The following is a 23,588-nucleotide window of genomic DNA, read 5'->3' as shown; positions in this document are numbered from 1 at the left end:
CTAGACCTTTGCTAACTTTATCTACTTGGTAATTAACACATAATAATAATAAGTAACTTGTCCTAAACATTTCAACACACATTAAACAAATGTGAGGTAACCGGTATGCAGTTCCTTAAACAAACATTGAGTAAATATGGGATAACTTTTATGCAACTACTTCTAACTGTATGTAACCCTTAACAAAGAACAATAGGTCTGATAAACTACAATCTATGAACCAAACCTACATCTAAATTAAAAGGAATGAAGTTCCTGTGAATCAAACAAAGAACATGTCACCTATGCAAATAAGCCCTGCTCATTGTTAGTGAAGGCCTCTTACGGGAACCAAAACACACAGACAACATAAGGACAGGAAGGCTACAAATGGCTGACAGGGATCAAAAGACATCCCTATCACTAAAAAGGAAGAACCTAGATAAAAGGAAAGATAAACTCGTAAAGGCGAGGCCTCCAGGTCTGGCAGGCCAAAGCTTCACTTAAAATTATTCCAACAGTTACGGATTTTAGTTATTGATCTGACTCCAAATTGCGATCAACACTTAACACATAAATTGCTATGTCCTAATCCACACACTGGCGCACCTAACAATTTTGCGAGTTCGTTCTGTCAAAGAGAAGACCAGTAGATCAATCAGACCAAATTTACCAATTGTTTATTCCTGACAAAGCGCACTAATACAGGCCTGGGTCCCGGGTCCCTCACACTAAAACTCGTGCGTTTTTGTGACCACCAAAAGACGACACATTCTTCCGGGTTGCCCAGTTTTGAAGAAACACAATATGAATATTAAAGCATGCAAAATATTGTGAGATGATTGGTCGATGGCCATCTCCTCCCCGTCCAGGTGTTGCTGAGGTCAGGCGGTTGGGTTTTCCCCGCGAAGCCCGGCCACATAGACGTGCTGTTGTTCTCGTTTCTCACCGACCTTGAGGTGTTCTCGTCCGGTACTCCCTATCTGGGCCTATTCCACAACACTTCGAAGAAAACAAGTTCATGCAGTTTGCCTGCACATTCTTCGCCACCCACCAATCCACACGAGCACTCCAATACTAGATATTACTATGATTATAAGTTTAACACAACCTTAAAAAATATGTTTGCAAACTCCCGAAAGCACATTTCCCTTTACTATGCAAGAATGTTTCCAAATCATATGGAAGGCTTCAACAACTGCAAGAAAGTGGAAAGTTTTAACGAGTTTACAAAGTTAATGAGTCTGGTCAACATTCCAACATAATCATATGATAAAAATAATTTGTCAAACCTATCATTTCCCTCCTGTTTATCATGTGATTCTGTTTCCCCAATCAATAAACATAAGCAAGAAAATATAATTAAAAACAGAAACAGTATATCACTTGCAAAGCATTTTTGATGGTCAAATCATTAAGTTTCTGTAATACATGTTTGGCAACACAGCATCATCTTAATCATCATAATCTTTCTGCAGCGCGTTATAGTCATCACATTTGACATTCCTAATATGTTGTATTTGTACCTGTGCTATGGTAGAAGACACAGACCTTGTTACAGCAGACTTCAAACATGGGATAACACAGATTGTAAATAAGCATACTACTAGTACAACAAGCACAGGAGTCACAAATTTCAACAGCAGTTGCCACCACATGCCAGAGGTTGAAAAGAGATCCCATTGTTGTGGGACTTTGTCCTCTGACATGGCCTGCTCTAAGTTCTTCAGTGAGTTCATGGCTTCGTTGATGTGGGTGTCATTTTCTCTTGGTATGTAAGTGCCAAAATGTGGCCTACACCAGTGGTCCCTAAACTTTTTTGCGCCTCGGACCGGTTACGTGTCAGAAATATTTTTGCGGACCAGCTTTTATATAAATAAATAATACATTTATGATAAATATATAAATACGATGAAATAAAATGATACGACTGGCATAAAAACAAGTATAAACGACATAAAAATAAAACTCACCATTACGTTGAATTAGTGGGAGCACTGAGGTTGTTTCTCAGAAACGAGCCGGTCCCATCTAGGCATAATCGGAGACAATGACACCCGAAGTGGTTAACGTTTGTCTTTTAATGCAGGATGCTTGGTCTCCATGTACCGAAGCAGTTTTGAAGGTTTCATTGCCTCGCTAGCTAACCTGTCGCCACGTATTATGCAGAGTGGGCTTGGCACGTCAGAGTCACCTGTGGCGATAAATCCATATTTTAAGTAGGACTCCAGGAATTTTCTTTTAAATGCAGCTTTCCTTTTCTTAGAAGTCGTAGCCTCTTCTTCCGTGTCCTCATTGGGCTTTTTTCCCTTTCCGAAGAAGCTTTCCAAACATCTCTGTTTCTTGCTCATATTTGCTTGCTTCGCGGGCTCAACTGAGTGACATGTCACGTGACCGAGACGAACGTCTTGACCTGAACCGATAGATGTAATTGAGAAAGAATCGCCAATTTTTTTTATATTTCAAAATAACTTTTTACTCATTTGAGCTAACTTTGCAGGCTCGACTGGGGAAATATGTCACGTGAGCGGGACGAACGTCTTGACCTGAATTAATTGATCGTCGATAAAAAATATATAATTTTTTTTTCTGTGCGGCTTGGCGTCCCGGTACCAAGTGACCCACGGACCGGTACTGGTCCGCAGACCGGGGGTTGGGTATCCCTGGCGTACACCACCTTGTGCGGCAGACATCAAGTCCAGGACCATTCTGTTTTGCAAGACCATTAGTCTGAATCTGTTTTGTCCATCATCGACCTACAGCGAGAGATTCACAAAAGTTCAGTGTTTCTATGAAGAGTGATTGTTTTCCAACTCCGATCCAAGGAAATAGCGCATGGACGACTTTGTCTCCAATGGACTATACTTATGACTGTCTGGGATATTCGTACCCCAGACAGGATCATGTGGATCAAAGGATGTAACAGCCCTGCGTCAACGTCCAGGAGATTTGTGTGCCGTTGACAGCTGATGATGCTGTATCTTGTAGGTCTGTTACCCACACTGGTTGGTGCACACACTCCTGTCCTGTTGGCGGGCAGCATCGGATAAACCTTGTGACCACAAAGCCACCAGCCATTCCGTATGAAGTCAGTTTCATGATGCGGTCATGTTGGTTGGAGAGCTGTCACCACTAGAAGTAGCTGTTCTATCCTGGCACTCAGTGGTAGTGTCCAAGGCTCCCATCCAGTTTCCTCCTGGAGGGCAGTCGCCAATGCATATGTGGGTTTGATTTTCTTGGATGTAACACGTGTAGTTCATTCCAGGTGGCCTTTTTGTATAGGCCACTTGTGGTATCATTTGTCTTTTAACAGTCACATTGAGATTTAACCAGAAGAGCTGATCACACGTTCCCTCTGCGATTCCAGGGCTGTAGGGGTCTGTATCAATGACGGTGACAGCACGGTGTTGAATGTCCATAAACCTCCTCTATGGGAGGACATTTATGGACATTTGGCAACTCCCGTGGGGACAAAGTGTTACAGAAAAAAGGGAGGGAGGGAGGGATGGAGGGAGGGGACAAAGGACTTGCTGATGCCCAGCTGTGCCTCGCAAGCAAAACCTTCCGGACTTTGATGGCACAACAGTCCACATGTGAGCTACAGCAAATCCACTGAGCCAGTGACAGACTTCTGCATCTGGAACAAAAGGAAAGCTTGAGTCGCTTTGTGCACAACGTGTGCCATTAACGGACGCATGCAGTTACCTGCAGAGGATACAATTCACGTGAAAGTTCTCCAATTTGCTTTAGCCTGTTGTAATAAGTGGCTTCGCAAAAGAAGCAACTCTAAAAGAACAAAAATCAGTCACTATAGCAGTGCTTCTCAATCATTTTCTGTGATGCCCCCAGGGAGAAAAAAAAAACATTTTGCGCCCACCCCCCATGTTATTAACATTAAATGAATAAAAAAGAAAGATCAACTTACAATAAAGAATAACTTTATTAATAACATTGTTTTTAGTCCGTAACAGAACAGATTCAAAGTGCATCACTTTGCCTGAAATCAAAAAATAAATTACAATTATTCAAACTATAAACATTCTTGACCAACTGTCATTTTATGCTGAAAAAAATACAATAAAATAAACATATTTACTTTCATAACTATTAAATTAAATAACAGCAATAAATAATATTCAATTCAAAGTAATCAGCAACATTAACTCAGGAGCACAATATATAAAACATTTTAACCTACAAAACAGAAATGAATAAAACAATGTGCTGTTTTTTTTTTTAATAAAAATGAGGCAACATGACGGAGCCATAACCACGGCTGCAGGTAGTATCGATAAGCTCTTCTGCAATGTTTTTTTTTTTTTTTTTTTGCACTGAGCAATTTGGTACGCTGCTTTATATGTTGCTTACAGTGCTTGCTGATTGACTGAAGTAGCATTCACAAAGTGGGATGATCGTTGGCAATATTCAGCCCGTTTTCGCTGAAAAACCTCAAGCATCTTATCAGCATGATTGGGGTGCAATGACTTTAAGTGCCACCTTAATTTATTTGGCTTCATACTGTCCGCTGCCAACATTGTAAGGCACAGTAAACACGCCGGTCTTTCCTCGTCTTCCATCGTAGTCACACTGAAGCCGAGCGCTACGTACGCTTCATCATATTTCCTTGTCTTAGCTTTCGTGTGACTCTCAATTCTCTTATATCCGTCTCTATCCGCCGTTCTTTTCAACCCTGTTCAATATTTTTCCATGGTGTCCCACTGCACTTTTTATCGCCTGCTCTCTGCTGTGTGTGCATATGTTCTGTGCACTCTACATTGTAGAGCGAATACTCCTTCCGCAAGGGGGGCAGGGCGCAAAAGTGTTCACGGCCTTTCTTGGGCAGTCTGTCTCCACCAGGGCCAGCCTGTCTCCACCAGGGCCAGCTTGAGCCATGTCAGCACGCCTATAGTTGGCCTGTACTGCCGCACAAGGGAAAATATGGCGTCAAAAAGAAACAAGACAAAAGTGGCGTGTGATCCAGCAAGCGCAAAGCAAAAGCGGTCATCACTCCGTTTGTCAGCTGAGAAATTTCCATAAGGGTGAAGTAGTTCTGGTTGTTAGCCTCGCGGTTGAACTTGAGTGCCATCTGGTGGGCTGCCTTCATGCCCATTGGGTCATCAAGCGGTAAAAGCGTAGGGCAGTCAGGGCAAATCCAGGCCATCTCCGCATTGGTATGCTCTGCAGACCGCGTGAAAAAAAAAAAGAACAAACTCATCACCTCAGAAGGGGAATTTTAAGTATCAGTCAGGAGCAGGCAGGCAAGGTTGAGGATGGTGTGCAATTTACAATTTAAGTTACACACAAAAAATAAAAACACACAAGTCAGTGAATGTTCGTGTACTCTAATATAAAATCACTTTCTCCGAGCTGGACCGCCGAGTGCTGGCGGGCGCCTACCTGGCCTGGTGGCGCAATAGTACTTGCTGACCGCGGCCATGCCGTACATGACTGCCAGACTGACACTACAGGTGGCCACTATGCCCGGAAAATAATTAAGCCATCATTAAACAACTGGGGTAGGGGGGACTGGAACGGAATACTTGCCCTTTCATCCATTCGAAAGGGAACGCACTGCTTGTGAGGCTTGGGGTTCGGAAAGTGACATTTGGTCTGCACCAGCTTGAGTGACACGTCCATGTGGCAGCCACCGGGCACCTGCAGCGGGCAGACACACACAGGTCAGAGTGGGCCCACATGGTTCCGAAACCCCCTTTGGACTAAATGACTCGTCAATCATTCACTCATCCACCAACACGAGAGTGATGCACGCCCCATAACTCCTGAGCCGCGTTCTAAGTCATCGCTGGAGGGTAGATTATTTTTCGCCAAACCCAAACTTCAAAGTTCACGTCATGGTAAATGCTCACCTGCTGGTATTTGCTTCTGAGGATCTCATGCAGCTTGAATTTGAGGCCATGTTTGTGTTGCTGGTTGATGTGATGGATAGCCACGTCAACCACTGTCTTCACCGCAAGTCACCCCCGGCCGGAGAAGGTGGCCGCCACGGCAGGACCTGAGGAGCCGAGGCGCACCACAGCAGAACTGCAATGAGGAACCTGGCCATCGTGAGCAACAGCTGCAATCAGTCACTTGACCCTTGAAGAGGGTCAAGCAACGGCGGCAGCCAATCAATTAGTCACACGGGAGGACAAACGGCGCACACCTGCTATGCATCTCGTTTCTGACAGGTGTTCTTGCAATCAAGCGCCACCTCAGATCACGTGCATAGGAAGGAAACCCACAATCAAGGTTGAATAACATAAATAACAGCGAGATTTTGTTGGTGGAAGACTTTGTTTTATTGTTTGCAGAGGAAAGTCATTCATTTTTAGGAGAAAAACTGTAGTCAATCTTCAGTATCCTTTTTTCCCATTTGCTTCATTTAAAAAAAATGTTCATGCATCCATTTTCAACACGATCACCATCCCGGTGAGGGTCAACTGACATCAGACTGAAGGAAGAGTACACTCCGAACTGGTTGCAGGGCACCAATAAAACATTTGCCCCATAAAATTCCTCTCAGAATGTGAAGTCATTTTCTTTGTTCCTCAATTTTTTTATGAAACATTTTTATGTTTGACATGTCCCTCAATTTGCTTCATCTATATCCAACTCACAGTATTTCCAGCAAAGAATTTTTTGTCAAGTTTATTTATATAGCCCTAAATCACAGACAAGTCTCAAAGGGCTTCACATGTGCAAAAATTGGCAATTATTCTCAACATACCCTGATCTTAACTCCCAGGAGGGCAAAGAAAAACTGAAAAACCCCTACTGGGGAAAAATGAGAAACCTTGAGAAGAGACCACAGATGGGAGGATCCACCTTCCAGGATGACCAAGCTGCAATGGATGCAGAGAGGGCAATACCTCCTGCCACCGATTTCACTGAAATAATGCTCGATAGTAAATTCTTAAACCTGGGGTGCGCCTGGCGTATTTTTTTCAAAGAAATCTTCCCCCTCCCTCTGGAGAAGACAGGATTAATTTTTTGGAGAAAGTGTTTGAGTAACTTTTTTGGGGGAACCACCAAATTAAAATTAAAAGAAAAAAAAAAAAAAACCCTCATCACTGATGATTTTATTTTAAGAATGTCCTTGCTCAAATATGAACGACGGGTCAAGCGCGACTGCCCTGCAGTTCAGGCAGGCGGCGCTTCACTCCGTCTGGCTGCAGCCAAGCTCCTGGTACCGCAAGCGGTACAAGCAGTAATGCTGAAAGATGAAGACCACGTCAAAGACTACCGAGAAGAAGCCCAGGCCGAACTTGGTGGGGTCTCCGAAGATCAGGCGCCACTCGTCTGTACACAAGAAAAGAAGCATGAGGGGACTTTGACAGAGCCGACATCGAGAAGGCGGACATGGGGAGGGAGGGACGCTGACTGTTGTTATAGGAATCTAAGGTCATCTGTGAGATGCTGAGCAGGCCGCCGCTGAAGTCCAGCAGCACGGTACCGATGCTCCAGCCCTCCGTGCTCTGCCGCCGGTAGTTCATGAAGGCCTGATGAAAAGGTGATCGTCAAAAACAAACAACCGGGACGCGGACCCAGCTGGATCCTGATTCCTTGGTCCATGAAATCACGCTGCTAGGGAAGACGGCGGACGGGAGGTGGGGGTGGCGGCAAACCGACCTGCGGCACATACTTGACCAGTGTGACGGCCAGCTTGATGTAGGAGAAGAAGTAGAGGTAGTCCAACCAGCTGAGGCGTCCAAAGAGAGTCAGGAAGAAGGTGGTGCCGGCAAAGGACCAGCCCATCAGCAGTAGGAGGCGGGCCGTCCATGACACCCTCTGGGCCCCCCTCTGCAAGACAAAACACTCTTTCATGCTGAGACACTGCGCCGGCAATGCAGAGTCACAAGCTCCGCCATCATGTCTCGATTTCCCTCTTGCACAGAAACCAGTCAAGCGCAGAGACACTGTATGCCGCATCAGAAGATCGACCTTTGCCTTCAGCACAGAGTCGGCAAGATGGCACAGGGCTCTGGCCATGCTCAAGAAGAGAATTTGTGGAAAGCGAAGCAGCCGGCGTACCTCGTAGATGGCAGCCTGCCCAACAAAGACCAGACAGAGCAGGAAGGCGTGCAGGCTGAAGAACACGTCATTGGCCTTGACGGGGTTGATGCCATTTGGGTTCGTCTGCAGGTACTCCTCCTGGCGAAGAGGAAGCGACATGCAAAAATTACATGATGCGCGATTTGATGACATGTGATGTGATGACATCACGTGACGTCACCTTGATGGGCCCCACCCAGAAGAGGCCAATGTTGAAGACGCTGTAGGCAAAGAAGCCCATCAAGTTGAGTGCCAAGAAGTCAAAGTTGAGGCCCACCACACTGGAATGACATCAGGTCAAAGGTCACATCACACACAGGACATGCCATGTGCGTGAGTTGTTGTGTCATCGTGTGTCACGTCACACGCTTGTGTTGTGTCCCTCAGTCATGTCGTGCCACATCCCCAGTCATGCGCGGTGGCGGTCGGTCACACCTTTTGCGCCTCCAGTTCTCCCAGGCTTGTGGGTAGAAGGACACGGACCACGCCAGAAAGTACAGCCAGCCCACGGCCTCGCTGAGCAGCTCCAAGGCGTTGCTGCGGACCACCAGGAAGTGCAGACGGGGTCCCGTGCTGCCGAGACACGGGAGCCGGCATCACAAGGCGCCGCTGCCACCTACACTGACGCCACTCACCCGAAGACGTCTGTGCTGTTGCTCAGTAGGTACGCTGTCACTTGTCCGGCTGCGCGGGCCGTTGCTGTGAACTTGACCGAGGTGGCACCGGCGGACAGCATCACCTAAAGGACGGCGGCAGGAGCGGTGCGAGATGGTGGGTCACAGAGTCCGGTCGGTGGCGGTGCGGACCTTACCCGCTCCGGCAGCCCGACGATGGCTGACGAGTTGCTCTTGGAGCTGTAGGTGACATTCAGACGGACGACCAGTGACTGCGGTAGCGCCGCACTGCAAACACACGCAAGCCAGTCACACCCCTGGCACTAGAGGGCTCAAATGTGCAGTCAATATGTTCTCGTTCAACAATTGTGTTTTGCTGCAAATAAATGCAATTGCAGTCAGAAAATATTCATGTGTTTGTTATCAAGAAGATGGGTTTTCAACTGGTTTAATCCAAGGGACATCCATTATCACCAAAAAGAAACTTGGGGACTACTGCTTTGGCAGAAAATTGTTATGTTGCACAGAGGGAGGATAGCGCTATACATGCTATTTATTTGCATTTGTATGTCTATTTTTGGGAATATCAGCTACCTTTGACATATTCTTTATGGGTAAATGATCGACAAAATTAGCTGTTAAATAAATAAAGTCTAAATAATAAATAAATTTTGTTTTTAAAAACGTTACAATTGTTTTCCATTTCCAATTTCGTGGACCACCTGCAATACCACAATAGACCACTAGAGGGCCACGGATACAGTTGACAATCCCTGATCTAGAGAATAGGAATCATTTCAATCAAACCAAATTTCCACATCCAGTCTTGGAACATTTCATCGACTCGCCTTAGACACAGAAGCGGGAACGATTTGGAGAGAGGCTACATTGGCAGGGGGTTCTGAGAAAATTATTTCTAAATATATTTGAGAATATCAACGCAGGGCGACACATTTCTGTGTTTGTCAGCAATCTACTAACGGAAGCGCTCGACTTGTTTGTCTGAGACGTCTCGCCAGGAATCAAAAAAGCGAGCAAAACGTCTTTGACCAAAAGGAAAACGGATGGTCGCCTTCGTCCAGGATGAGCAGCCAAAGCTATCCTTTCCCGTTGGCGTACACTTGCTGATGCGCACCTCACCTGGAAGCAATAGTCAGGTTGCCACTACTGCCTTCTTGGAGCGTAACCTCCTCCGGAACAGAGAGCAAGACGAGTGACTCTGCAGCACAGACGCCAGATGACAAGACATCACGCGTACGCTCGTTTTAACACCGCTCTTCAAGGGGAAAACTTAGAATGCCTAGTCACCTGAAGTGTCGACCAGCAGCAACAACAGCAGTAACAGCTGCTGCGGGAGCCACATCTCTGCGCTGCAAAACGCGTGCACACACCCAACAAACAAGACAACAAGCTCATTAAACATTCCACAGTCAGCACACAACATCTAACACCAACTTAAAAGACAAAACGATCGTAAGTCAGGTGTCTCTCGAAAAGAAACAACACAAATCTACAGCCAGTGCTAGAGGTGAAAGTTTTGGCGAACGCGGCTCGGCTCCATAAAGGCATCCGGTAGAAACCATCCTTACTACACAACGATTCGTGTCAGAAAACACAAATAAAAACAATTTGACAAGTAAAGATGAGTCTGCAGATTGTTGATATTTCCAAGCGAGCTACGCGCGTCAACTCACCATAGGGAAGACATTCCCCGATGCGTTCGGAAGTCACATGATAGGTTTAAAAATAAAAATGAAAAAGATGAAAGAAAGGTCGGGACGTTTACGCGGATTCGATGCTCCCTTACATACGCGTTTTGGCATTGACTAAAAGAAAAGTAATCCTCGTGATTTTGAAATTAACACTTGATTACAAAGTCCACTGCAGATACCGGTACCACTGTCAATACACGATCTGTGACCCTCACGCAATCTGAGGCGTGCATGCGCACAAGTTAGCCCGCCTGAATCAGTCACTATGTCAACTGCCTACGTAATGGTGTAAAACTGGGTCTGCCAACCGGTTGTCCACGGCCCTTTAGTGGTTGGTGGCAGTATTGCAGGTGGTCAGCGAAATTGGAAATGGAAAATAATTGTAACGTTTTTAACAAAAAATGATAATTTCTTATTTAGACTTGATTTATTTTCCAGATAATTTTGTGAATCATTAACTCATCCAATTTATATAAAATGTAGCTGAGATTCCCAAAAATAGACATACAGATGCAAATAAATAGACTGTACAGCGCTATCTTCGCTCGGTGCAAAATAAAATAATATTCCACCAAAGCAGTGGTCCCCGAGTTGCTTCTTGGTGATAATGGAGGTCCCTTGGACTATACCAGTTGAAAACCCCTGGTGTACGCTATTAAGAGATATGACATGATAAGCCAGGGGTGTCCAAACATTTTGCAAGGAGGGCCAGATTTGATAAAGTGAAGGGGCCCGGGGGCCAATACTTTTTTCAGACATTTTTTAACTGCAGAAATTTCATGCAAATACATACTTTTATGAAACAAATTACATTGTCCCAATTGTCTTTATTTTTTAAATGACAAAATAACCAAATATAAGCCACTCAGGCAGATGTGAACAACTTTACAAACACAAATTCTCCCTTTCATTCATATCTGAAGAGTCAGATAACATTGAACAAACTGTATGAAATAATTTAACTTACAAGAGTTTAAAATTATTTTTGCCTCATGAACATTTTAAACAGGAGTTATAAGTAATGCAAAGTTGTTATTATTAAAACTTAAAACAAGTGAATTTTGCTCTTGTCATTTACAATATCTTTCAGAAAGTAATAGTTTGTGTCACGCCTACAGGTTCATAACATCAACAGTATTAACATGGCCACTTCGTAGCTTGTTTGAGTAATATTTACTTTTGACTCACAGCCCCCCGTGAAGAATCACTGTTGTGATGCCACTTCAGCTTGGAACTGCTTCAGCGCGGTCACTCCCTGTTAGCTTGTAATATAGTTTGAAGTTTCATGATTTTTAAAACAAAATCAGTTTGACAGGGCAGGTGGGCCATAAATAATACATTATAGACCGAAGCTGCGAGCCGTATGAAATCTGACCGGGGCCCGGATTTGGCCCGCGGGTCAGATTTTGGACACAGCTGATTTTAGGGATATATGGAGGGAAAAGAACTCGGGAATAAGAGCATTTTCATGGTTTAAACCGAATGGAACCTGTAAATCTAAAATTGATTACTGGTTGGGCACTGACGATATAACGTCGCAAACCATAAAGGTTTCAATGTTTAAAGCAGTGGTCCCCAACCTTTTTTGCGCCACAGACCGGTTACGTGTCAGAAACATTTTTGCAGACCGGCCTGTATATAAATAAATTTATATAAATAAATAATACATTTATAATAAATATATAAATAACAATAAACAAGTGAATTTTGCTCTTGTCATTTACAACATTTTTCAGAAAGTAATAGTTTGTGTCACGTCTACAGGTTCATAACTTCAACAGTATTAACATGGCCACTTCGTAATATTTAATATTAGGTAATTTTTACTTTTGATTTACTTTTGACTCACAGCCCCACGTGATGAACCGCTGTTGTGATGCCAGTTCAGCTTGGAGCTGCTTCACTTTATCAGGGCGGTCACTCCCTGTTAGCTTGTCGTATGTGTTAGCATGTTTAGTCTGATGGTGTCTCTTTAGGTTGAAATCCTTAAACAAGGCAACAGTCTCTTTCCGAATTAGACAAACACAATTGCCTTGATTTTCAGTGAAGAAGTATTGTAATTCCCATTTCTCTTGAAAGCGACGGCCCTCGATGTCAACTTTCCTCGTTTTCTTTGCAGTCGTCATGGCAGAAATGAGCGGAGAGGGCTGGTGCTGACACCTTTTGGTAATAGGAGGAATTACAGTTCCAAGTTTCATGATTTTTTTTTTTTTTTATTCAGTTTGACAGTGCAGGCGGGCCATGAATAATACATTATAAGACCGAAGCTTTGGGCCGTATGAAATATGACCGGGGGCCAGATTTGGCCCGCCGGCTGGACTTTGGACATGGCTGTGATATGCAACATAATCGCTTTTTGTTTGTTTTTATTTTGGGATTTTTTTTGTTCATAAATAATCTAATAGTGATAGGCTCTAGTGATGGGTCCGACAACACCGATGCGTCGGCGCATATGTCGAGCTCATAGAGCGAAGCCCCGTGTCGGTGCGCGTATCGCTTTAAGAAAGTCACGTGACCGAAACAGCAATCGTATCGCCTGTCAGGGAAGCACGCCAAACCTCTGTTAAAGGAAACGCAGTGTAAACGGGATAGATCTGCCAAAACAATATCTGATCTTTTGCGGTTCAACGTGGAAGTTCTCAAGAATTATGGAGCAGCCCCAAGTCAGATACTGGGACAATCAAAAGACCGATTACACTGCACTCCAGCCTCATCTGTGCCGTGTGAGCGGATGTTTTCAACGGCTGGAGAAATTGTATCCAAAAAGCATAACAGGCTAAATTTCAAAACATTGGAAAACCTTATTGTTTTAAATAAAAATTTGTACAAAACAAATCCCAGTGCACAAGCATCCTCTTTAATAACACGTTCACTTAGATTTTCATGTTATGATATAAAGGGAAATGTGCTTTCGGCAGTTTGCAAACATATTTTTTAAGGTTGTGTTAAACTTATAATCATATTAATATAATATCTAGTATTGGAGTGCTCGTGTGGATTGGTGGGTGGCGAAGAATGTGCAGGCAAACTGCATGAACTTGTTTTCTTCGAAGTGTTGTGGAATAGGCCCAGACAGGGAGTACCGGACGAGAACACCTCAAGGTCGGTGAGAAACGAGAACAACATCACGTCCAGGTGGTCGGGCTTCGCAGGGAAAACCCAACCACCTGACCTCAGCAATAACACCAAGACGGGGAGGAGATGGCCATCGACCAATCATCTCACAATGTTTTGCATGCTTTAATATTCATATTGTGTTTCTTCAAAACTGGGCAACCCGGAAGAATGTGTCGTCTTTTGGTGGTCACAAAAACGCACAAGTTTTAGTGTGAGGGACCCGGGACCTAGGCCTGTATTCGTGCGCTTTGTCAGGAATAAACAATTGGTAAATTTGGTCTGATTGATCTACTGGTCTTCTCTTTGACAGAACTAACTCGCAAAATTGTTAGGTGCGCCAGTGAGTGGATTGGGACATAGCAACTCATGTGTTGAGTGTTGATCGCAATTTGGAGTCAGATCAATAACTAAAATCCGTAGCCTTATACCACGCAATTTCTACAGAAATTACAAATTCTAGTTATTATTGTTAATCCTCCGTGACCCTCGTAAGGACAAGCCGCACCAGTAATGGATGGATGGATGGCTTGTTAATCCTAACCCCAAATGCCTATCATAAATTGCCATTTAAATCAATTGTCACAAGGGTCATGTCAATGTATTTGTTATTTAAAGCCCAGCAGGTGTCAGCACTCAGTGACACAGTATCGACACAGTATCAATAAAGTTTGGCAATGTGTCGAAACGCTTCACGACGCCTCATCGACCCATCACTCGTGATGGCAGTACTTCAAGGAAAACATACCTGATGTCCAAAGGTTGCGTGTCCACACGTATACGCTCACACAAAACAGGCGAATATAGTGGTATAGTGGCTATACCAGGGGTGGGCAAACTTTTTGACTGGCGGGCCGAATTTGGTTCTAAATTTTGATCGGGTGTGCGAACCAGGAAAATATGGATGTAGTGTTTGTGTGAAGTAATAGAAATGACATGTAAAGGTCATTGCATAAAAGGTTTGTGCTTTTAGTAGTGTTGGATTTTGTCCACAATTTAGGGAGCGCGCTATCTGCGCCTCACGGCAAAAGCCATTGGCAATCACCTGTTATCCAATTTACTCACTGTGTGCTCGTTTGATTTCTTCAGATTTAGGAAAATGCTAAGACACTGAAGCAGAAATTAGACTTACACAGGTTGGTTGAGTTCAATCACAATTCTTGTTAAGAAAGCTCTGTTTTCAGGAAAGTACAATACAGCGCTGGGCCTTTCAAGAGCGGAAAGTCTCCATTCAGAAAAGGTAACGTTCAAAGTTCTTTGGTCAGCTTATATTCAGTTGCACATTGTGGGCCGAGTTTGATGGGTGATGAGTCTTTGGGGTGGGGCAAGTTCGCAGCAGAGTTTGATTCCATGGGAGTGGGCGCTGGTTCGGTGAGAGCTGGTTCCGTGGGGTTGGGTGCTGATCAGGGCTGTGGACTCGGTCGGATTTTTGCACCGAGTCCGGCCTCTTGACCACCGAGTCCGAGTCCGAGTTCGGCTGTCCATTTTTTCTGTTAATTCATGTGACTGCTTAGTTTTTATTCAAGGCTAATTTAGATCAAAATCTACCAGAACGAACGCAACTGCTTTCACACTGGCTGGTTCGGCTTATATAGGATCCCTTGCTGAGAGCGCGGACGTAAAAGTGAGGCGACGTTCCAATCGGACGTTGGATCGATAACATTTTCCCTGCCCTACCGGAGTTGTGCTAGTTCATAACTTAGATCACTCATGGCGTAGTCTTAAATGTACGGTTGACAATTTAACCGATAGAAGTGGATACATTGGAACATAACCTACACTCTAATATATTATTTGACATGGTATTAAATCCGTGGCTTTACAAAAATAGTCATTGAAGCCCACCCTTAGCCCTGAGTGCTATTGGCATGAGGCAAAACGCTTGAAAACACACACTCTCGCCCAATTAAATAACCATTCTGAAACACAGGACATGTAAGATAATATGTTTTAATCATTAATTACACCATTGTAGCTCAGACATTTATCTAAACACAAATAATTAGTGACGACCCCACAACTATCGAAACACATCAATGATATAAGCTGGGTGACATAATCGTCCTTGACATTGGTACATAATGTAAACATTAGCCTAAGTGCAACTCAACGTGGCCGCATTGATCGTAAGCAGGGCTGTGGACAGTATTCCTACGCGCATTCTCAGCAGCATGATGAAAATAAAATTGAACGTATTTTTTTTTATTGTCGGACTCGGTGGACTCGGTCAACATCACCACCGAGTCCGGCAAAAATGACCGAGTACGACCGAGTCCCCGAGTCCGGCAAAAATGCTGAGAATGCGCGTAGGAATACTGTCCACAGGATGATTATGTCACCCAGCGTATATCATTATTTTGATTTTGATCTAAATTAACCTTGAATAAAGACTAAGCAGTCACATGAATTAACAGAAAAAAATGGACAGCCGGACTCGGTGGTCAAGAGGCCGGACTCGGTGCAAAAATCCAACCGAGTCCACAGCCCTGCTTATAACTCCTGTTTAAAATGTTCATGAGGCAAAAATAATTTTAAACTCTTGTAAATTAAATTATTTTATACAGTTTGTTCAATGTTATCTGACTCTTCAGATATGAATGAAAGGCAGAATCTGTGTTTTTAAAGTTGTTCACATCTGCCTGAGTGGCTTATATTTGGTTATTTTGTCATTTAAAAACTAAAGACAATTGGGACCAGAGCTGTGGACTCGGTCGGATTTTTGCACCGAGTCCGGCCTCTTGACCACCGAGTCCGGCTGTCCATTTTTTCTGTTAATTCATGTGACTGCTTAGTCTTTATTCAAGGTTAATTTAGATCAAAATCAAAATAATGATATACGCTGGGTGACATAATCATCCTGTGGACAGTATTCCTACGCGCATTCTCAGCAGCATGATGAAAATAAAATTGAACGTATTTTTTTTTATTGTCGGACTCGGTGGACTCGGTCAAAATCAGCACCGAATCCGAGTCCGGCAAAAATGACCGAGTCCGAGTCCGGCAAAAATGACCGAGTCCGACCGAGTCCGAGTCCCCGAGTCCGAGTCCACAGCCCTGATTGGGACAATGAAATTTGTTTCATAACAGTATGTATTTGCATGAAATTTCTGTAGTCAAAAAATGTCTGAAAAAATTATTTGGCCCCCGGGCCCCTTCACTTTATCAAATCTGGCCCTCCTTGCAAAAAGTTTGGACACCCCAGGTGTAGGGGTACACTTGCCTGACTTGTGTACCGAGACTGAGTTCGAGACCCGCGTATGATGGTGTTATTGTGTGTGCGTGACAAAAAAAAAGATGGATTCTCGTGTTGTTGTGAACTCAAATACAGCGAGAATTCAGCTTCCACTTGCTCCGCCCCTGTAAGACACTTTGGACTGCCCCGGCGGTATGCGCACGCAAGACAACGCCCACCTCTGCGAATTAAGGCGCAGTTTTCTAATTTCCCAGCGGATGTTTGCTTTTTGTGCACGCCAAAGCGTTGTCAGAATGTGACGTTAAAAATATTACCGTATTTGCCGGTGTACAGGTCGACTCGGTGTATAAGTCGACCCCCTAAAATTCGACGGAAATTTACGATTTTATGATATATCCTTTGTATAAGTCGAGCTCAATTGTTGCATTATATTAAACTTCAAAATTCAATATGCGAAATTTATTGACGAAATGTGTTCAAATTCCGGGAGGCCGTGCGCATGCGGCTGTTTATAAGCGCCGCGGAGGAGATCGCGGCCGGCGAGCTCGCGCACGCCGCCCGGCACCAACGGGAGGCCGGAAATAGCTCCAAGCCGAGCGGATCGGCACTTTATAAGCACCGCGGAGGAGATCGCGGCGCCTCATTGGACTTCCAGCGGCCGGCGAGCTCGCGCACCCGCCCGGCACATCCGGGAGGCCGTGCGCACGAGCCAAGTGGCCGAAAATAGCCCCCGCCGAGCGGATCGGCTGTTTATAAGCACCGCGGAGGTGGTCGCGGCGCCTCATTCGACTTCCAGCGGCCGGCGAGCTCGCGCACCCACCCGGCACATCCGGGAGGCCGTGCGCACGAGCCAAGTGGCCGAAAATAGCCCCCGCCGAGCGGATCGGCTGTTTATAAGCACCGCGGAGGTGGTCGCGGCGCCTCATTCGACTTCCAGCGGCCGGCGAGCTCGCGCACCCGCCCGGCACATCCGGGAGGCCGTGCGCACGAGCCAAGTGGCCGAAAATAGCCCCCGCCGAGCGGATCGGCTGTTTATAAGCACCGCGGAGGTGGTCGCGGCGCCTCATTCGACTTCCAGCGGGCCGCGCACTCGCGCACGCCGCCCGGTTCAAATTTTCTAAGTGCAACGCACAATGAGATGCATGAGAAACGGCCTTGGTTACCATCACATTTGAAGCGATGAATACGAAGTTAAATTTTATGACTCGGTGTATAAGTCGAGGTCGATTTTTTTCGGTCGATTTTGGATCGAAAAAGGTCGACCAATACACCGGCAAATACGGTATTTAAGAAAAGGCTGCAAATTGTTTTGACCAGGAAAAGATATCTCCCAGTTCCCTCTTCTTCTTGAGTGGGCCATCATTTCCTTTCATTACAATTTGGAAAGATGGCAACACTAACCTAGATTGGAATTAAAGTTTGACATGTACAAAATACAGAATAAAAACTTTAAACAGCAGCTTTTTTCAGTACTTTTCCACAGCACACTGAGTAAAGATGCTTCCAAATGGACAAAATCCAATGACTTTATTTTCCAACAACTCAACACGGACATGAAAACATTCTGACTAGACATCACGCTACATCCCGCTCGTCTATGACAAACTAGCACGAAAAACAGATGCGGCAAAGTGCCGCGTCACTGCGGTGTACCTAAACGCATCCGTTGCCCTGCATGGGTGCATGTTTGTGTGTATTTTTGCGCTCCGGGTGTGTTTGCGCGCGTGTGTGTGTTGTGTGTATGACACGGACTTGCGCCAAGATGCTCGTGTACGCTGACACTTTCGGGGTGTTATAATGTATTCGAAGCACCGCTTGGTACTCGTTAAGATGGCCGACCTCCATACAATATATACAAAAATATAAAATGTAAATAAAAATACAAACAAATTCTCTTTTGGACGTTAAGAAGGGAGAACTGAGGTTTGGACGTCATGTCGGTTGTTGTCTACTTATCCGTCTTCTGCTTCTTCCGCTCCACTTCGTCCTGTTTACGACAACAACGGCAACAATCGGCTCAGCGATGCGGGACACGCCCCTTTGACGGATGTCAGCTGGATCTAACCAGATCCTGCTTCTATGGGCAACATTAGGCGAATGGTCGCGCAAGCCGTTCAGGAGCGCGATGTCCCCATCTCTCGCTCACCTCGTCATCTTCATCGTCATCATCCTCAGCTGTTCTTTTCCCCGTGGGTGTGACCAGGTCGTCATCTTCGTCATCCTCTTCCTCACCTGGACGTGCACACGCAGTTTTGGGAAAGTTCATTTTCGACATGAACTCGTTTTTGATCGCGTATGTGATACTGCTGCGCACCCTCTCTATCCTCCTCTTCCTCGTTTCCCACATCGTCGTCGTCCTCCGCCTCGTTGTCCTGCTCCCCGTTCTCCTCGTCCTGACATACACACGCACACACAGTGAGGGTGACGCTGAGAGAGGAAGATGATGATGAAGAGGAGCCGCTCTCACAGTTTTTCCATTGGCGGTGGTGTCATCGCCGTTCTTCTCCTCCACTGTTTTCTTTTCCTTCAGCTCCTGAAAGGCCATAAAGACACATATACACTCAGCGAGTCTCAGATGGCCTCTTCTGTCACCAGCACCTGAACGCACCTCAGATGTCCACAAACACTTGGACGCAACATTAATTTCCCTCAACTCATTCATGCGAACTTGAACGCAACAGTTGTGTTCGCCGACAGCTTTGCATCCACTTGAATGCATTGTTGCGCATCGCACGCACAAACACATGCAAGTACAGTACATCATCCAAAAGGTAAACATGTGCTTCGCTTCCTGGATTAGTAGGTCGATCGGAAATTTCCTGTTTAGGGGAGAGGTTGGGCTCCCAATCCCATCCCGAGGCTCAGATTGGCTACATGCTTCCAGGTCCCTCCCACTGGGTTTAGGATGCTGAAAGATATCACCTGCCACCAACAGTCTCTTCACACATGAATGTGTAAACAACGACACTTGAGACGTTTTCTGACATTGCTGTCAATAACACCACGTTCTTATTCAACATTAGTGATTTATTAAACTCCCCAATTCCGCTTTATTTCGTTCCTCCTCAATCCATCGCGACAACGAACGGCGTCCCTGTGTGGAGTCAAAGGTAAAATCCACCGAGGAGACCTCAATCTAATCTCTTGCGACCCCCAAAACACTCCTGGTACATATTTATCCACCAGACAGAACACTGCATCCTGTTGTGAGAGCACGCGCGGCTTGGTTGAGCTCCGTGGTGGCACCGACGCGTCCGGCCCCCACGGGCCCCTCGCTCCGGTGGCTCCTGCCTGCCTACCGCCTTGCCAGAGGCCGCCGCCACTATGAGGCGGCGGGGGAGGACGGAAGCACTGCGAGCAAAACACCTCCAACCCCAATACACGCCTCCGTTCATGCACAGAAGCGACATTTGGATGAGCTTTATTTTCAAATAAAGTCTGCGGTTTGAATCGAAAGAGAAAGCGTCGCGCGTCTTCTTATTGCGCGTGTTCACTTTAAGAGACGCTGACCGCCAAATCCGCTCTCAATTCCCACGTAACGCGCCGGTGACACGCGCACACGCACTTTATCATCATCGTCGTCTTTGGGATTTATGTCGAATCCAAATGCTTAACACATTTGAAAGATGCTGCAAGAGGTAAAGGACGCGCGCTCGCGACCGTGTGTGTGCGCACGCGCTTGTCCTGCAGCATGTTCAAATCTTGATTAATCAAGCGTGCACGTCTCACCTTGACGCTCAGCTCGCCAACGCACTCCACTTTGCTGTCCGCCATCTTCGTCTTGTTGTTTGTCTGGTTAACAAACAAGAATGGCCGTCGAGCAGATTAGCAGCAAGACGAGGGTGAGGAGATGAAGATTTCCAATTGCCACTTGAGCAGGGTCTGTACTCCTCAGCTGCGCGTGCACGCGCCCTCTCTCAGTGCCGCGCGCGGTTTTATATCCCCAGGTAGGCGGGGCCTGGCGAACGGCGGACGCGCCCATTGGTCGAGCGCACTTCGCTCAAACTGGGCTGCCGATTGGACGCCACCAAACAATAGACGCGCCTCCATTGTTGCCCAAAAAGTGTGCCATCCACGCACGCGCACACGCAGCGGCCCGCACGCAGCCGCCTTGCAAAAACACTGACATGTGTGACTAAAAAAAAAAAAAAAAACTCACGTTCACGCGCTTGGCGGCACTAATCCCATAATAATCACAGACCATAAGCGTTTTGTCACACTACGATGAGTTTTATGGCTCGCCGTGGGCGCATTTTTGCATGTATGCAAATTCAAGTGTCCTTTTTGTTTCGATTGTTGCTACTTGGTTTGCGAAATAACGACTTTTTGAGTCACGTGACCTCACCAGCAAGATGACACGAGAAGAAACAAGAACACGTCTCAGGCCGCTCAAGAAATCCCACTGCCCCTCCACTGCAAGCTGTACGGCCACTAACACTTTTGCTGACGACCTCGTTACTCATGTAACATGCTGCAACACTACCACCCCCCCGACTATTGTCGTCTCAAAGCGTATTGCGAGCGTGGTTCTACTGTGGTGCTTGAATGGGTTGCTTCGAGTTGTATTTGGAATTAGTATTTTACAACAAGCGTCTGTGTGTGTGCGCGCGCGCATGTGCGAGGAAAAAGTAGGACAGGCGTGAGGGCGGGGGTGTATCGGAGAAGCCATGGTAACACGACAGACTGAGCATCAAGTGTCCACAAAACCTCACAAGAAGGAGGAAATATCGCGCCAAGTGTGGAAATATATGGTTGTTAATTCGGCAAGAATTTGTTTGCTAACAAACGACGACAGTCGATGGCTTGTCACGTTATTTCCCTCACCAAGATGGCGGCTGTGAGTTTCTTGGTCCCTCACCAAGATGTCCACCCGCCTCGCCCGTGTGGCGTTTAAAGCTTTGTCGAGCGGCTCATTACCGGCCTGTCTTGCTGAAGCGAACATAAGGCTTTGCGCACGGTGAGTGGTCCACGCCGCTGTCAATCAACAGCAAACTTGGTCATGGGCGGGAACTTCGGGGCGAAGGAAATCCTGTACCGGAAGTACCCGGGATTCATGAACGACCTTGCCTCGTTTACGCGATAAACTCCAACAGTGAAAGTTAATTGACAATATGGTGACCAAGGTAAAGCGGAGCAAACTCTAAATCGGTACGTAAATCACATCAACATTGAGCCGTGCTGGCGTCAATGGGGCTTCCAGCCTCTTTCCAGTCGTACAGCAGGGGGTAGCATACTTTAGTCAAATTTTTTTGTGGAAGTTCTAATAGATAAAGCATTGTAAAATATGTGAACGTAAAAAACGTGAATGATAGGAAATAGTTTTTGTATTGGTTACCCTTTGAGTTAAGAGGGCGTGGGTTAGAGTGGCGTCAGGAGCCCGTGCTCGGCCTGTCGTTTTGCATTTGTCTCTTAAATAAACGACTGAAAAGACTGGCTCTTAACAGCTCCTCAACAGTTGTTTTCCTGTAATTTCTACTTGGGCTTGTGACACAAAGCAACAAAAATAAACCGAGCTCCTCAATTAAAAAAGTGTACACTGATATATTTTAAAAAATATTTTTCTGAAGGATTACATGTTCTGAGGGAAGACATCAGAGCAGCTTGGAAGTTTGCGATTCGAGCACTTCATTTCATTGCAAGTTGTAATGAATCGATGCGAAACGTCACGTGGAAGGGGACGGGCAGACAGAAACAGATACTTTTTTTCCTGAGCTGAAAAATGGAAAAAGTGGAGCAATGTGAAGGGTGAAAAGACGAGGAGGAGGAGGAGAAGAAGAAAAGTACTGCAGAGAGGCAAGCCCGAAAGCCCGGAGCAAATCTCGACTATCAACTGGCCCTGGACTGGCCAGCAAATAGCAAGTACAACGTGACTTCAGTGACACCATTTAAGGTTTGGACCATGGCAACAATAGTCTAAATCAGGGCCCAAAGACGAACCTTGGTTTGACCTTCTGGAAAGCGCCCGATCGGAACACTATCGTGGCGGGAACTCCCAAGTGTAAGGAACCTTTTGTGTGTTTTGACTGCGCCTTTAGTTAGCGCTGATAAACAACAGGGCCTTCTTCTGGCACTTGAGAGGTCTAGAAACTTGGTGCAGCACTGACAATTTTTGACTAGCAATTGCAGAAATATTTCAGCATTTCTGGAGCTTCAGGCGTGAAGATGGACAGATGGTCTTGGTGTGAGTCTGTACAAAGGTTTTGGCTTGAAGTTCAACAATGTGCTTGTTTGTTACACTTACTATCGCTGATGTTAAATACAGGGATGAGAATGGCAAATGTGAAAAAGCACGGAAAAGTAGCGGGGATATAAAAAAATTAATTTCTCAACGGATTTACACGATTCATGAAAATACTTTGACGGAAAAAAACACGGAGATCCGCGGAAAATTCTCATCCCTGTAAATGTTTTTTTCATAACGGTAAATTTGATTTTTATATTATTTTGTTGGCCAAACAATATATACACAAATCCCGCCTCTTTAAAGCAAAATCATACATTCTTCATTGGAAGAATGATCTGAAATCCTACAACATTTTGTTAAAACTTATTAACAACGAGAATGCTGTAAAACACCTCATTTATTGAAAGGCTGTTTCTGTAAGATGCTTGCTCTGGCTGTATACTCTTAGGATATAAGATGGAGTTGCCCTGTAATGTGGTTTTTTTTTCTCTCCTGGTATTGTGGATGTCTTATTTTGTTTTTGTCTGTTTGTAGTTGTAGATGTTATTATACCTAATGTGTTTGAATAAAAGTTTGAATAAAAAAAAAAAAACAACATGACAGATGGTCAGTGCTATGTCGAGTTGTCTGATGAAAGTCTAATAGAAAGCGGAAGAAGCGGAAGCGGAAACAGACAAGGTGAACGAGTTTTGTGCGCGTTCAGACACGTTGAGCCAAATTCCAGCGAGGCCTGTCAAGGC

General features: G+C 45.4%; 3 protein-coding genes and 1 long non-coding RNA gene across 6 annotated transcripts in view; 2 read left to right on the top strand and 2 right to left on the bottom strand.

Annotated features, from left to right (window-relative positions):
* nfic (nuclear factor I/C) overlaps window positions 1-23,588 on the top strand; it is a 185,308-nt gene that overhangs the window by 23,839 nt on the left and 137,881 nt on the right. Inside the window, exon 13 of one of the 2 annotated variants that reach the window (XM_088394007.1) lies at window positions 5,927-7,040. The exons of the other annotated variant lie outside the window; for it this stretch is intronic. Coding sequence (XP_088250133.1) covers window positions 5,927-6,073 — 147 coding nt within the window. The 3' untranslated portion in view covers window positions 6,074-7,040. Of the gene's footprint in view, window positions 1-5,926; window positions 7,041-23,588 lie in introns of those variants that run through there. 2 annotated transcript variants of the gene reach the window in all.
* On the bottom strand, window positions 6,255-10,609 carry ctns (cystinosin, lysosomal cystine transporter). The gene is made up of 11 exons (XM_088394010.1): window positions 10,340-10,609; window positions 9,954-10,015; window positions 9,786-9,864; window positions 8,843-8,933; window positions 8,667-8,770; window positions 8,467-8,604; window positions 8,213-8,312; window positions 8,011-8,130; window positions 7,609-7,779; window positions 7,361-7,478; window positions 6,255-7,278 (listed from the first exon to the last, which is right to left on the bottom strand). The coding sequence occupies exons 1-11, from the start codon at window positions 10,351-10,353 to the stop codon at window positions 7,136-7,138; spliced, it is 1,140 nt and encodes a 379-aa protein (XP_088250136.1). The 5' UTR covers window positions 10,354-10,609; the 3' UTR covers window positions 6,255-7,135.
* On the bottom strand, window positions 18,173-21,578 carry LOC148388061 (uncharacterized). Of its 2 annotated transcripts, XM_088394015.1 has the most exons (6): window positions 21,489-21,578; window positions 20,394-20,456; window positions 19,132-19,197; window positions 18,979-19,057; window positions 18,811-18,896; window positions 18,173-18,651 (listed from the first exon to the last, which is right to left on the bottom strand). In XM_088394015.1, the coding sequence occupies exons 2-6, from the start codon at window positions 20,436-20,438 to the stop codon at window positions 18,613-18,615; spliced, it is 315 nt and encodes a 104-aa protein (XP_088250141.1). In that variant the 5' UTR covers window positions 20,439-20,456; window positions 21,489-21,578; the 3' UTR covers window positions 18,173-18,612. The 2 variants fall into 2 exon arrangements, with proteins under 2 accessions (XP_088250141.1, XP_088250140.1); XM_088394014.1 differs by lacking the exon at window positions 21,489-21,578 and having other exon boundaries at window positions 20,394-20,599.
* Window positions 20,210-23,443, top strand: LOC148388060 (uncharacterized). The gene is made up of 2 exons (XR_015862082.1): window positions 20,210-21,812; window positions 22,232-23,443. It is a non-coding gene; the product is annotated as an uncharacterized LOC148388060 (long non-coding RNA).

Source organism: Syngnathus floridae, chromosome 13 (assembly GCF_059516105.1).
Source record: "Syngnathus floridae isolate MCC-2025c chromosome 13, RoL_Sflo_1.0, whole genome shotgun sequence".
Lineage (NCBI taxonomy): Eukaryota > Metazoa > Chordata > Actinopteri > Syngnathiformes > Syngnathidae > Syngnathus > Syngnathus floridae.
This window is presented reverse-complemented; position numbering and strand designations above follow the sequence as displayed.